The sequence below is a fragment of the Sardina pilchardus genome, chromosome 14 (assembly GCF_963854185.1).
Source record: "Sardina pilchardus chromosome 14, fSarPil1.1, whole genome shotgun sequence".
NCBI classification, from domain to species: domain Eukaryota; kingdom Metazoa; phylum Chordata; class Actinopteri; order Clupeiformes; family Clupeidae; genus Sardina; species Sardina pilchardus.
In genome coordinates this window covers 26,763,760-26,777,046 of record NC_085007.1, presented here as the reverse complement: position 1 = coordinate 26,777,046, position 13,287 = coordinate 26,763,760, and the positions used below count along the sequence as shown (strand labels likewise).

The window sequence follows — 13,287 nt, the reverse complement described above, 5'->3', positions numbered from 1 at the left end:
CAAGATCATGGTACAAGTCCTCTATCTGCAACATAATGGTTGTGTGTGAGACAGCTCATACTGTGTAAGAGTAAGAGTGCTTGCAGTGTGTGTGTGTGTGTGTGTGTGCACCTCTTTCTCCTTCTCCTTGAGCACCAGGGTCAGGCCTTGGATCGTTTTGTCTCGCTTCACACCGTTTTTCTTCTCTTTCTCCAGCTCACCGTCTTTCTCCTCCAGCTTCCCAGTCAGCTCCTGAACAGAGAGAGAGAGAGAGATGGGGAGAGTGAGGAATCTCTGCATCTATCAGATTATACAGTCAAAATAATCTGACAAATGTTAACTCATTTACGCTTTCTGATGACTGAGAGCTTGTGTAGGAGTTCTGCTATGGTGTTTACACGTGAGTGTGTGTGTGTGTGTGTGTGTGTGTGTATTTCTGTGTGTTACCTGATTGTCACTTTCTAAGGCCTGATGTTTGGTCTTGATGGTGCTCAGCTCCTGGGTAAGTTGCTTGGCAGCTGCTTCTAACCGCGCCACTTCTGACAGCTTCTGCTCGCACACCTAAAAAAGACACATATACGCAAAATGCTGACACACAAAAAACAACTCTAACCTCAAACCAAAACTACAGTGACAGCCCCAGAACACACACACACACACACACACACACACACAAATAAGCTGATGCTGAAACACCCCAAGACGCATATGAAGAACTGACATAAACAGGAGTCAACCATAAACGCTCACTCTAGCACATAATTATATGCACTTGAACATATATAGAAACAGAAATACACACACTCTCTCTCTCTCTCTCTCTTTCTCCTTCTCCCTCTCTCCCTCCATCCATCCCTCCCTCCTTCCCTCCCGTGGCATTCCAATCCTTTGCCAGAGTTTCCACAGCGCTCCATGTACCTCCACCACAATGGGCGTGTACTCATCCTGAAACTCCTCCTCCATCTCTTTAAGGACCTGCGCTGGGACCGGGTGGGTGTTCCGCCGGGCGGCCGCTTGGCCGAGGCGTCGTCGGGGGTCGCCGGGCTGCGACAGCACGGGGATCCTGCTGACCCGAGCAGGCCGCAACGGCCTGGGCTGGGTGCTCCGCACCAGCTGCAGCCAATCGGAGAGCACGGACGGCCCCTCGGAGGGCCTGGGCGGTAAGGGGTAGACGGGGTCGGTGGCGGCGGTCAGGCCCTTGAAGGACTGCAGGGAGATGGAGCGGCGGTGGGAGAGAGACATGGCCTGGGCCTGCGCCTGGGCCTTGCGCTGGTGCACCAGGGCCGAGTACTCGCGACTCTGGCTGCGCCGCTGCAGCGCGTGCGGCCGCGCCGTCCAGGGCCGCTCCTCGCTCAGCGAGCCCAGGCTGCCGCGCCACCGGGCCCGGGCGCTGGAGCTGGAGCTGGAGCTCGCCCTCGACAGCCCCTCCACCTCCACCATCGCCGCCTCCGTCTCGCCGGGGCACGGGCGCGCCGGACCCTCGCGGCTACCCCCCGGCTCGCACGCGTCCGCCGGCTGGACGTTGATGCCGGGCGCCTCCTCCAGGGTGCTGCTGGCGTGCCCTTCGTCGCCCTCCTGGTCCTCGGGCGGGTTGTTCTGCCGGTACTTGGCGCGCACGCGGGCGCACAGCTGGTCGCGCTCGGCCTGCAGCGTGTGGGTGCGGGCGGCCTGGGCCTCCTGCAGCTGCCGCGCCTCGGCGTCGCACTGGAGCACGCGCTCGAGTAGAAAGACGCACTTGGCGCACAGCAGCTCGCCGCGCCCGTCCCGCCTCAGCTCCGACACGCCCAGCGCCCGCGCTAGCAGCACCGCCAGCCGACGACGCCCGCACGCCCCGAACAGCCAGCGGCACTGGTTGCCCCGCAGCTGGGCGCCGCACACCCGGCACGGCTCACGCATGGTGGCCTCCAACGCTCGCAAACACACGCGCTTAAGAGAAGCGTGTCAAAGCGTCGCAGACTTAGCCGACTCCTCAGCGACACGGGCACGGACGTCTAGGGGTCGACATGGTCCGGTATGCGCGTCGCTGACCGAGGTAGACGTGACGAGGCACTCGTAGGTGTGGTCAGTTCAGAACGAGAGTCCATCTGCCCCAAAACGGCACACTATAGCTGGAAAAGCGGCGACGACGCTAATGCTATCTCGGCCAAGGCGGCGCAGCGCCTTCCGAGCTGTTGCTCGTATGTTGGCTGATTCTATCTGCTCTGTCTAGCTTAGAGAGACAGAATGAAGCACAAGCCCCTGCCACCAATCCACTAAATCCCCTACACACACACACACTGACGCAGAAAGACGCGCACGCACATACACACACACACATACAGAAAATCCACGGTGAATGGCAGCACGGTGTTATGTCACAGACTCCCAAACCTGCTCAGGTAATCCCTCTTACTCTCTGCTCTCACTGTCTGAGTGTCAAGTAGCTTCCCCTGAACCACCTGCCATGAACTTTCCCTTCTCTCGCCACCCTGCCATGCCCATCACATGCCCAAGTCAAACTGTTCCTAAAGATCAAAGGCAAAACTCATGCTCCCACTCCTGCAGTCCAAAGGCACTGATAAACCAGTGGCTATGCCAACTTCCTCTCTCTGGCTCATACAACCACACACATACTGTATGCGCTCGCGCACACACACAGACACACACACAAGCAAGGATTAGTTTTCTAATATTTTATTCCGAGCCAGATTTCCATTTATAACTCAGTGCCGCTGCAAGTCTGCAGCCAAAGTGTTAATCCAGCTTTAGCCTGCTGACCTGAAGAGTACACATACACACATACACACACACGCACGCACACATACAGGACAGGATTCTTCCCTTATCCAAATGTCTCAGATATACTGTATATAACAAGTATTGAATCTACTGAACTGAGTTTTACCCGTTTACCCATTAGGCTTGGGATATGGAGCAGAAATACCAACAACAAAATCATATCTGGGTCAATGATGTATTGGTGCATTGTCAGGTGAAGGCAAATTTTCAAATGAAACATTTCTTCCTTGGGTCATTTCAGACCTTCCCTGAACATTGCATCGAAATCCATCCATCCTAACTTCTTGAGTTATCTTACGAACAAACAGACAGACAAACAAACAAACCCCGGTGAAAACATAACCTCCTTGGCAGAGGTACCGTAATAAAGATGCGTGTTCTTTTTTTTCCCAAGAAACTATTGATTGGACCACCTGGCATTTCTTGGGTAGTGAAATTGCAAATACAGTCTAGAAATGTATATATAAAAAAAACGTATTAGTCACCAAAGAATCAGTGGAGTCATCACAGACACTGCCAACTGAGCCCCTACACAGTCATATGTCCGTACATCTCCTCAGGCACACTTCACACACAACTGCAAAGTGAGGCCAAAGTGTCTGAGGCAGGTCTTCCCTACTTCCTTTTGAAGAGGATACTCAACTCAAAGAACTCAAAGGCTACCCAAAGTGCTGCCTCGATGTGCTAATCATGGAATGCTGGGAATTCTACCATTTTCGTGCAAAGGACATTTTCAAGAGCGAGGTGAGTGGGAGAACGAGAGGGAGACTGGAGTGAGTAAGCGAGCGTGTCATGTCGTGAGTACATCCTGTGAAGGCCACAGCTGTTAAGTGGATAAACACACATAAGGGCTGGTGAGCTCTCCTCCCTCTACCGCGGTCCCCTCAGGTGCACGGCCTCTGGGTGGTGGAGAGCGCCCTCCACTGGCAGCAAGCCACCACCACCACCCTTATCCTCTTGGAGAAGCAGGAGCCAGCATCCTCTCTGACCCAAAACCTCACCACAGCAGCGACTATAAGGTTTTAAAGTACCAGCTGGGACACACACACACACACACACACACACACACAAATAGATAATAGATAGATAAACTTTTCTTACCTTGATCTCTCTTTCAGCCTTCGTCTTCTCAACATTCAACTCATCTTTCAGTGCCTGTAAGAACATACATAAAAACACACCATTGTAATAACTGAAAGGCTTCACTTCAATATGTATGTCTGTCTTTGTCTACAATTAACATACTGTAGTAATGAATGAATGCCTCTTACTTGTAACTCTCCATCTTTTTGGCCAATGACAGTGTTGAGCTGAGTGATCTGTGCTGCGGTTGGCTGCTCTCCACTGCTCCGCTGGAGCTGACCAATCAGATCGTCCTGTTTCTTCGCTGATGCTTGTAGCTCCCTGATCAACCTGAGAGAAAGAATTTTAAATCACACTGTCTTAACTCATAACTATATTCTCATTACACAGCTTTAATCACAGATTTGTTTGTTTGCCATCAGCATTTAACTGCATTGTGTTAACAAGACTGGAGATGTTGAGACTGTACTCCTCAGTACTCAGTAGCACTTTGTTTATAAAATATTGCAATAAATGAATCTAGCCAATTGCTGGGCTACTGTTGAATAAATAGTTAGAATAAGCTCCAGTGTAAATGCATAGTGTTTTTGGCTTATGTGTTGAACAACTTGGTTAGGTCTGTTGCTACGGTGTTCTTCTCACCGGTCCTTCTCTTGCAGGGCTTGCAGGTGATTGGTGGGGTCAGGCATAACGGTGGGCTGTGATTGGCTGTGGTCCTGCAGCTGCTTCTGCAGGTCCATATTGTTGCGTTTATGTTGCTCGGCAATGGCCGCCATTCTTTCCATCTCCCCTTGGGCCTCCTGAAGACTCTACAGAGAGAGAGAGAGAGAGAGAGAGAGAGAGAGAGAGAGAGAGAGAGAGAGAGAGAGAGAGAGAGAGAGAGAGAGAGAGAGAGGGGAAGAGACAGAAAGAGAGATGGGAAAAAAGAGAAATCTTAGTCACAGTGACACATATTCAAACAGACAATCAGTCACTGCAGACATTTCAGGATAGTTGAGGGTTCCTCTGGTCTGTTTGAGTAAGTGAGATGAAGTATGAGTGTGTGTGTGTGTGTGTGTGTGTGTGTGTGTGTGTGTATGTACCTCTTCCAGCTCTTGAATTCTCTGGTTGAGCATGTCTCGGAGAGAGTCCATTTCTCTTTGGGCACGCTCTCTAATTTTCGCTGAATCTGTGACATCTCTGTTGGCTAAACTTTCAAGCGCTTTTCTGGAAAACCACAAACACAAAAACCATGTCACATTATGTCGATGTTCAAAAACAGTGCTATATTGTGTGGGGGCTGTTACATATTACGGAGTTTTGTCGATGACACATAAACGCAGAGCATGTGTGAGAGCATGTGAATGACTCACGATGCAGAAACCAGGAGCTCTTGCTTCTCGCTGAGATCTCTCTTTAAGGATTCCACCTCCACCTTCAACTCAATGTTCTATACATACAATCGCGCACACACACAAACACACACACACACACAAACACAAACAAAAAAAACATGAACTTCAACAATCCCAAATTCGTAACTGGAACATCTTTAGGCTTCTCTTGTTTCTGATAGAGTAGGGGAGACATCAAGACAGACAGACAATGTCATTCTGCCAACCATCCCTCCATGGAACATAGATCACAGAGTCACATCACAGACAACTGAGATGAGACCAGATGAACATGATTTATACACTGCATATGGGAGATATGGCCTGGAGCTTTCTGTGTGTGTGTGTGTGTGTGTGATGGATAGAGATAGACTGTGCGAGTGATGCATGCGAAAATGAAAAAGGAGATGGGGTGACTCATTTGACTGCTCGTGTTCATCACCAGAGCCACAGGATATCACTACAGCAACACCAAAACGGTTTCCAAAACAACATGGTGATATTTGCTAGGCAGGTCGCTCTGAGCATGCACTTATGTGTGTATGTGTGTGTGTGTGTGTGTGAGTGTGTGTGTATACCGTTTTGTAGATGTCCTCAGTGGAGTCATCACATTTCTGCTGCATTCGCTCCTCCAGAAAGTAGATCCTGAGTTTCAGGTTGAAGTTCTCCTTCTTCAGCGCTGTGATTTGCTGTTGGAGAAAAAAACAGCATCAATCTGACCAATGAGAGCACAGTTGTCCTTGCCCAAATAATGGTGCTCTTGGCTGATCTCTCTGACTCACACACTCACAGACATGACATGGCCAAGCACTCCACTCCAAGCAACACAAGCCAACATTTCTCTTGTGTATAGTGTGTGTGTGTGTGTGTGTGTGTGTGTGTGTGTGTGTGTGTGTGTGTGTGTGTGTGTGTGTGTGTGTGTGTGATTGTATGTAAATGCATGTGTCTGTGTCCAGTTGAGTGTGAGTGGATGGGTGATGGGACGGGGTAGTAGCAGACTGTGTGTGTGTGTGGTGTGTGTGTGTGTGTGTGTGTGTGTGTGTGTGTGTGTGTGTGTGTGTGTGTGTGTGTGTGTGTGTGTGTGTGTGTGTGTGTGTGTGTGTGTGTGAGCGGCACACTGTGCATCATTGTGCCCCATTTCACTCCCCACATCTGGACTGGGGGATGGGGGGAGGCCAAGGAGTAAAGGCACCCAGACAGACACAGAGGGAGGGGGGAGGGGGGGAGAGAGAGAGAGAGAGAGAGAGGGAGGGAGAGGGAGGGAGGGAGGGAGGGAGGGAGAGAGAGAGACAGAGACAGAGGCAGACAGACAAAGGGGCTTAAAATAGAAAAAGATTGAGACCTTACCCCTAAATTATGATGTCAACATAAAAATGCCTCGGCTACAGATACGCTGTAGCACCATATATGGTCAATTACAGTATAAACTTGCTCTCTGAGAGGACTGAAATATGTGGGGAGTCTGTAGATTTTGGATGCAGACGGCAGAACTAACCTGAGTGCTTTTGGACGAGCCACTACTTAGAAAAACGAACAAAATTCTACATGTCTCAACAAAAGCTGCTATGTGAGAGCAAATTACATTGCACTGTTCCTCATTCATTTAGATCAGGGTTGAGAGTCTAAGAGCAAACTCAGCACCCAGACTAAATTCAGTGGTTTCGATAATAATGCATAAGCGGTTTATCGTGCCCACTTACAAGCTGCAGTAGAACATGCACCACCCAATGACTGAAATATGAAATGAGGACACGGTGAGCTGATCACAGTCGATGATTGCCAGTTAGGTCTGATCTGAGGATGGACTAATCAATAAGAAGGGGCACTTTACAGTCCGAAACAGTCATGCAAGTGGGCTCAATCAAATACAAGTTAGCCATCTACCTGCCTGCCTGTGCACCTACAGCGATGTATCTGGAAGAAGTTAGCTTTAGCAATAGCGACATTAGCAGACTTGAGGGGAGCTGACCAAGGTGCTGAAGTACAGAACTTTAGCTGAGCTACTGCACAGCATGAAGACAGAGTAACAACATCAACTAAATGGAGAGCTATTAGCCCATGTTAACGCAAACACTGACTCAGTGGTATATTCAGCAAAACATTCACATGCCTGTCAGGCACAGCAGAATCTTGCTCGAATTGCTAACGCTGCAGCAGGGTTGTATCGGTTCTTGCAGAACATTACTGCACAGAACTACAGGGTAATGATCTGGTAGTATAACATTCTCTTCTAAGGCCTAACATTTCTAGCTGCCGCCCTTTACACATACATGGGGGATATCAAATGTCTAGCTTTGCACATCCATAGCAACAGGCGATGGCCAAGAAAAGTGTCTAGACTCTGCTTGCTTGCTCCATCCCCCTCTCCCACTCTGTGTCTTTCTCAGTCGCGCACACACACAGACACACAGAGCTCTTTAAGATTGGCGTACTCACATTCTCATAGTCCTTCATAGTGAGTGCTTTGGATGGGGACATCTTCCCCGGAGGGAAAGTGGAAGCTAATGGGGAGAGAGAGAGAGAGAGAGAGAGAAAAGAATAGATGAAGACCATGAAGACACATTAGTGAGCAAGATTAATAAATCAGCCATTTTACTTTTCTTTAAAAACATGCTGATGAGGAGTCATTATTTCGAAAGCAGTTCCACAGACCAGCTGGAGCCAAACCTAAAATACACACAGGGACATGTGCAATCGGCATCCCTAAATAGACCTGGCCACACACACAGAGAGACACACGCACGCGCGCGCGCTCTCTCTCTCTCTCTCACACACACACACACACACACAGAGAAAATGTTCTACTTTCAAAAGAATGCATTTATACAATCTCTCAAACCCCAATAACCCCATAACCCTAATGACTCATCATTCATTACTGAAAGCACCACATGGTAAGAGTGAGTATTTGCATGGAATCTTTCTAGGTGTCAAGTGTCAGTGGTGACATGACACTGAGTTGACACTTATTAGTTAGCTGGTTATCACCAACAGCTGCATGTAAACAACAACCAAAGCACAACACAAGTGGGAGTTCCCAGTCAAGTGTGTGTGTGTGTGTGTGTGTGTGTGTGTGTGTGTGTGTGTGTGTCACCTGTACCTGACATACCATCCATGCTGAACTCTGCTAGCCCGTCAGGAAGCCTGGTGAATGTGCTAAGAAGGAAAAAATAAAGAGTTACACCAACAGAATATAGACCTACCATTTAAACATACATGGGCCAGGCTTGAATGAAAAATATAAACAGACCAAAATCCCACCCTGTTCACTAAATACACTAAACAGACACTAAACATTAAATAAGAGGCAAATACAGATGCACACACAACTATTATAGCCAGCACTGATAGCCAGTAACAATGTTGAATACCCACCACTATCCAAACAAAACAGGAAATGCTTTCACGCAGCAGTCAGTAAACATAACACGGCCACGAGCCCAAATCAATCACATAAACATCCAACTACTCCGACTAAAAATTCACCTAACTTTAGTCTATACTCAACATCTACCCAGAAATGATACTTAAACAACATGAGCATGAATAAATGCCACATGAGAAAACAATTATGAACAGTACCCTGCAAGGAAGCATCACAGAAAACTCTTGCTTCATTGAACACAGCATCATAACACTGTGAGCTGCAGACACGGAGAGAGAGTGTGCAAATGTATGCTTTCAGCGTGTACAGTGTACCTCTCTACTTCAAAGGAGATTTACAATGATGCACTCACACACAAAATGACAAGCTTCTATTCTATTGGCTAATAGGTCTACTAGTAGGCCTGTCACAATAATTACATCATCATCTTGGACACATACAAAATATGAAAATATTGGCAATGACTTTGGCGAATCTTGATATTGCACGACCACTGTGTTCATGTTTGTGTTGTTGGTCTTTGTTATAAATTTGTATCCTATGTCTTAAGCCAGGTCCTAAAATACAGCAATGACCAACCTAACCCTTACAGGAACACTACAGCCATGCACATCGAAGTCTCAAAGTATAGACCTACTGTACGCCTTTTGCTTAGCAGTGAAGTCTCTCAGTTGCACATCGGTGTCTCTCTAAAGTATCCTATGCCTTTTGCTTTAGCAGTTAAGTCTCTCAGTTGCACAAGCTGTAAAGTATCGGCAAATCACAGCGATTGAAATAGTATCTCTATGTTGTGCACATCCATGGCAAAGACTGCTATTTTGTGAAAGTCTAAATAGTTTTTTTCTACCCCTTCATATTGTGATTGTGATTGCTACCTAGTTTAAAATTGCATGAAAGACCGGTAAAAGAGATTCTTGATTTATCTGTTGGTCACCTGTAGTTTTCTAAAGGGAGCAAACACTGAAACATGAATATGTGCATTTATGAATGTTTTCTCTACGTATGAATGTCAGCTAATAATTTGTGCAAATGCTGTATATTGTCATCTCTCGACCAGAACCAGTGGTTGAGAACTTGTATGCACATGTACAGTCAATACATTTTCACAAATAGCCTATGCTCTTTTCCTAGCCTATGCTTTTTTTCCCCATGGCAATACAACTAATATAAGTTTATCTGAAACATCACCAGTCCAGTCCAAGCTGGGAACAAACAAACTGCTGTTGTACTGTAGGTGGAGAGGGACCTTGTGATGATGTGCATTTGCTGTCACATCAGCCTACGACAACATTGTTTTGCAATATTTTCTGAGACACATCGTCCAACAAAATTATCGTGACAGGCCTACCTACTAGAATTTCCAACAAGTTCTCACCTGAGACATTTCCTCAACAAACTTCTTTTGCATTTGCACAAAAAAAGGCAAAAATACTGACCATCATCTGCATTTTACTCTTCCTCCTCACCTATACTGCCAATCTTTAATATGTGTCAACATGTCATCAACTATAGACCTCTGAAGGTCGCCTACAAAAAGGATCCAAAGCTGCCATCTTTGCCCATATAAGGAGATCCGGGTGTTAATTGAAGCTAACTGCCTTTGGCAAATTGCATTGTAAGCTAGTGTTGGGGTAGTAAGCGATAATTGAAAACCCTAGATGTTATTTTCCCATAGACAAAATCTCAAGATACCGGATCTCCTTATTTGGGCAAAGATGGTAGCCTTTTTGTAGGTGAACTTCAGAGGTCTATTGGCTATCTTGTTATGGAGAGAAATTCAGCATATTATGGATGATACAATATGGCACATCCCTGCTACTGACCACAGTCATTTTTACTCACTAGCCTATACAGCCTTAATGTGTAAGTTAGATGTGCGAATTGTAGCTTTATTGTGCATGTCTAAGCATTTATTCTAAACCGATGGGTGATAATCCAAATACGATCCTGTTCCTCTTCAGCTACGCCAAGGCTGTGTGTGTGTGTGTGTGTGTGTGTATTTCTACTGTGTGCAGGTAGGTGTGGATGAGCGTGACAGTATGAGTGACCCTGTGATCTGCCACTTGGCTCCAATAACAGTTGTACTCTCAATGACTTCCTTCCTCGCTACTTTCGGCTTTACTCCATCCAGGGTTAGGGCTAGGGGTGGACACGGGAGTGAGTATATTCCGCTCCCATACACACCCTCACAATCAAAGACATACATTCTCATAACAAAGGCAAAATCATCTCTGTTTCCCTCTTTCAGACAAAACCATCTCAAAACACATTAAGACCATTGTGAATACAGGACAATGGCTGATGACAGACAATAACTGCAACTGTTATTATGGACAATCATACTGTTTGCCCATACACATTAGTGTTGCGTGTGTGTATGCAGTATGGTTAATCACCAGTAACAATCCTCTGTGCATGGGGAAGTCAGTCTCATCCTGCCTTCATCATTTCTCAATGGCTGTAAACAAGAACTTCCACTTACGACTTCCTGTTAGCTAGCATCCTGACCACCATAAACGACACAACACTCCACTATTAGTCTATTATATAACAGTTGGCTTATGAATGTGTGTGTGACAATATCTGTGAGCTCAACACCTGGGGTGCAAGTGTGGTATTCTTTCTATGGCGGTAGCACAAAGGTTATATTTCAGAACAAAGTCGCTGGCTCGGCTCACACCATTGCTATCGTCTTACATCTAATGTTACCAAGCTATACTTGCCACCTGGGCCACTTATTCTGAGGACTGCAACAGTCCATTTTGTTATAACTGAGTGGAATACAAGACACAAGCAAACACACTGACCAACTCGTGTAGGAAAAATAATCTGTAATGAAAAACCTAACAGCACCATACAGAACAGCTGATTAGACTACAAGCAGGGGAGTTTAACTACAGATCTATGGTTAACTAACGCTAGCTAAGGTGGTTGGAGAGCCGAAGAAAAGTGACCTACCTAGTTAAACTTTAAGCGTTCTTCATGGTGATGGTTCGAATATGAAGAAAAAGCAGCTAGTTATCTTCCGTTATCAGGCAGACATGACAGTATACAAGCGCTACATGTAGTTTCCGCTTTTCACAGATTGCGTCTGAAAGGCTGAGCGGTGAACTTGAAACGGAATTTGTTTTGACAGCTACGCTCACCATTTGAGAACAGCAAGTGGCTGCTTCAACCAACCTCACGTTGAGGTATTACAAACATGTATTCCCAGCCAAGATATATTTACGTTACCCTAGACTAGCCTACTATTCCAACCAGAAAATCTTCCAAGCACACAAATTAACATGATAATAAAGTAGTCACAAATCAATTAATTAGCTTAATCTCTCCATATTAGTTATTAAGGTGCTAGCGTTGGAGAGGTGCATTACCACTACTAAAAAAAAGATGTCGTTTGGATCTCCAGTCAACTATTTATACCCATCTATTTATGTAGCCAATGTTTTGCCTCCAATTTCGCAGTCTGCACGTGAGGCAGAGAGGAAAGTATGAATGACATGAAGAACTTATCTTGACAATGACAGCATGTTACATTATCAGAACTGGACAAGTAGCGCCTTAACTTTGGGTCCTGTGCAAGCGCGCCAGCTGTGCCTACATTCGGACACTGACTGATGATACAGAACGGAAAGAATGAGATTGCTGCCTGGCACCGTGTAAAAGCAATGGCAGAAAGTAGATGCCAGCTAGCGGCTATTGGACATCTGGTCTGGCTATGCAGACATCGCTTATGTTAGCCACACACATACAGTAACGTTGCTCAAATTTAACTTTATCCAGCAAGCTCACAAACGGGTCAGGTTGTTTTCTGGCAGAGTAATGTTGCCACAACGTTATATTATAACGTGATAAAGTTATACAACTGAGAATGTAAATGATTTGATGATTAGTTGTGCAGCCGATGTTATCGTATCAAAAGTTAACTGATGATAACGTTAAAGTTATAACGCCAAATTCAACGTTATTAAGCTGAGTTTTGCACAATAACATCAGCTGAACTCATAAGTCTGTTCACGTTAACATTATCATACAATGCTGTAACGTTATTGAAGCCAGCAGCCATGGAACGTAACAGAATATTAGTTTATGTAAGACCTCTTGGGTATGAGTCAGTTTGCTAACGTTATTTCAATAACTTAGAAACTATATGTATATGCTGTTCTTGCTATCTTACTGAGGAACAACAGGAGAACGCTTCTTAGCTCTAGCTAGCTTATCCAGTGTGACAGGTCAGTTCTTTGATGTATAGCAGCTAGATGCTAACAGTAGAGCCCGTTAATAAGCCAACTATAAGAACTTTATGAACTACAATGAAATAAGGTAGTAACGTTAGTCGAGAATCATTTCTAACGATTCCGGTCATGGTAAAACTTTGATCCAAGTCGTTTCCTATCTACGTGGCTGGCTGAATTAACCAGCTAGCTGGCTGGCTAGCATGCTAAACACGAACAGTTTAGCAGAAAAGCTAACGTCACTCGATAACTGACACCTTTTTCAAAAAGCTCACATCTTACCTCCCATTGATATCAAAAGGAAGAGTCTGGTCTTCCCCTACTACAGAATCCATGTTTGAAATGAGGCACTGTAGTTACTGTATCCGTCAGTGAAGGCTCTCGAGTTATTCCTGTACCATTTTCGTTGAGTTTATTTTGAATCACCAGTGAACAGAAAAGAATTCAAAGTAGT

The 13,287-nt window shown here is 45.9% G+C and overlaps 1 protein-coding gene across 2 annotated transcripts in view; it reads right to left on the bottom strand.

The window, feature by feature from the left end:
- Positions 1-13,287, bottom strand: part of cdk5rap2 (CDK5 regulatory subunit associated protein 2) — a 44,184-nt gene extending 30,897 nt beyond the window's left edge. For both annotated transcript variants that reach the window (XM_062553736.1, XM_062553737.1), the window contains exons 1-12: positions 13,116-13,287; positions 8,314-8,369; positions 7,650-7,714; positions 5,792-5,902; positions 5,193-5,269; positions 4,923-5,046; positions 4,483-4,649; positions 4,029-4,170; positions 3,859-3,912; positions 427-540; positions 112-231; positions 1-25 (exon numbers count right to left, since the gene is read on the bottom strand). The exon at positions 1-25 is cut by the window's left edge and continues 68 nt beyond it. In XM_062553736.1, coding sequence (XP_062409720.1) covers positions 1-25; positions 112-231; positions 427-540; positions 3,859-3,912; positions 4,029-4,170; positions 4,483-4,649; positions 4,923-5,046; positions 5,193-5,269; positions 5,792-5,902; positions 7,650-7,714; positions 8,314-8,369; positions 13,116-13,168 — 1,108 coding nt within the window. In that variant the 5' untranslated portion in view covers positions 13,169-13,287. The remainder of the gene's footprint in view (positions 26-111; positions 232-426; positions 541-3,858; positions 3,913-4,028; positions 4,171-4,482; positions 4,650-4,922; positions 5,047-5,192; positions 5,270-5,791; positions 5,903-7,649; positions 7,715-8,313; positions 8,370-13,115) is intronic.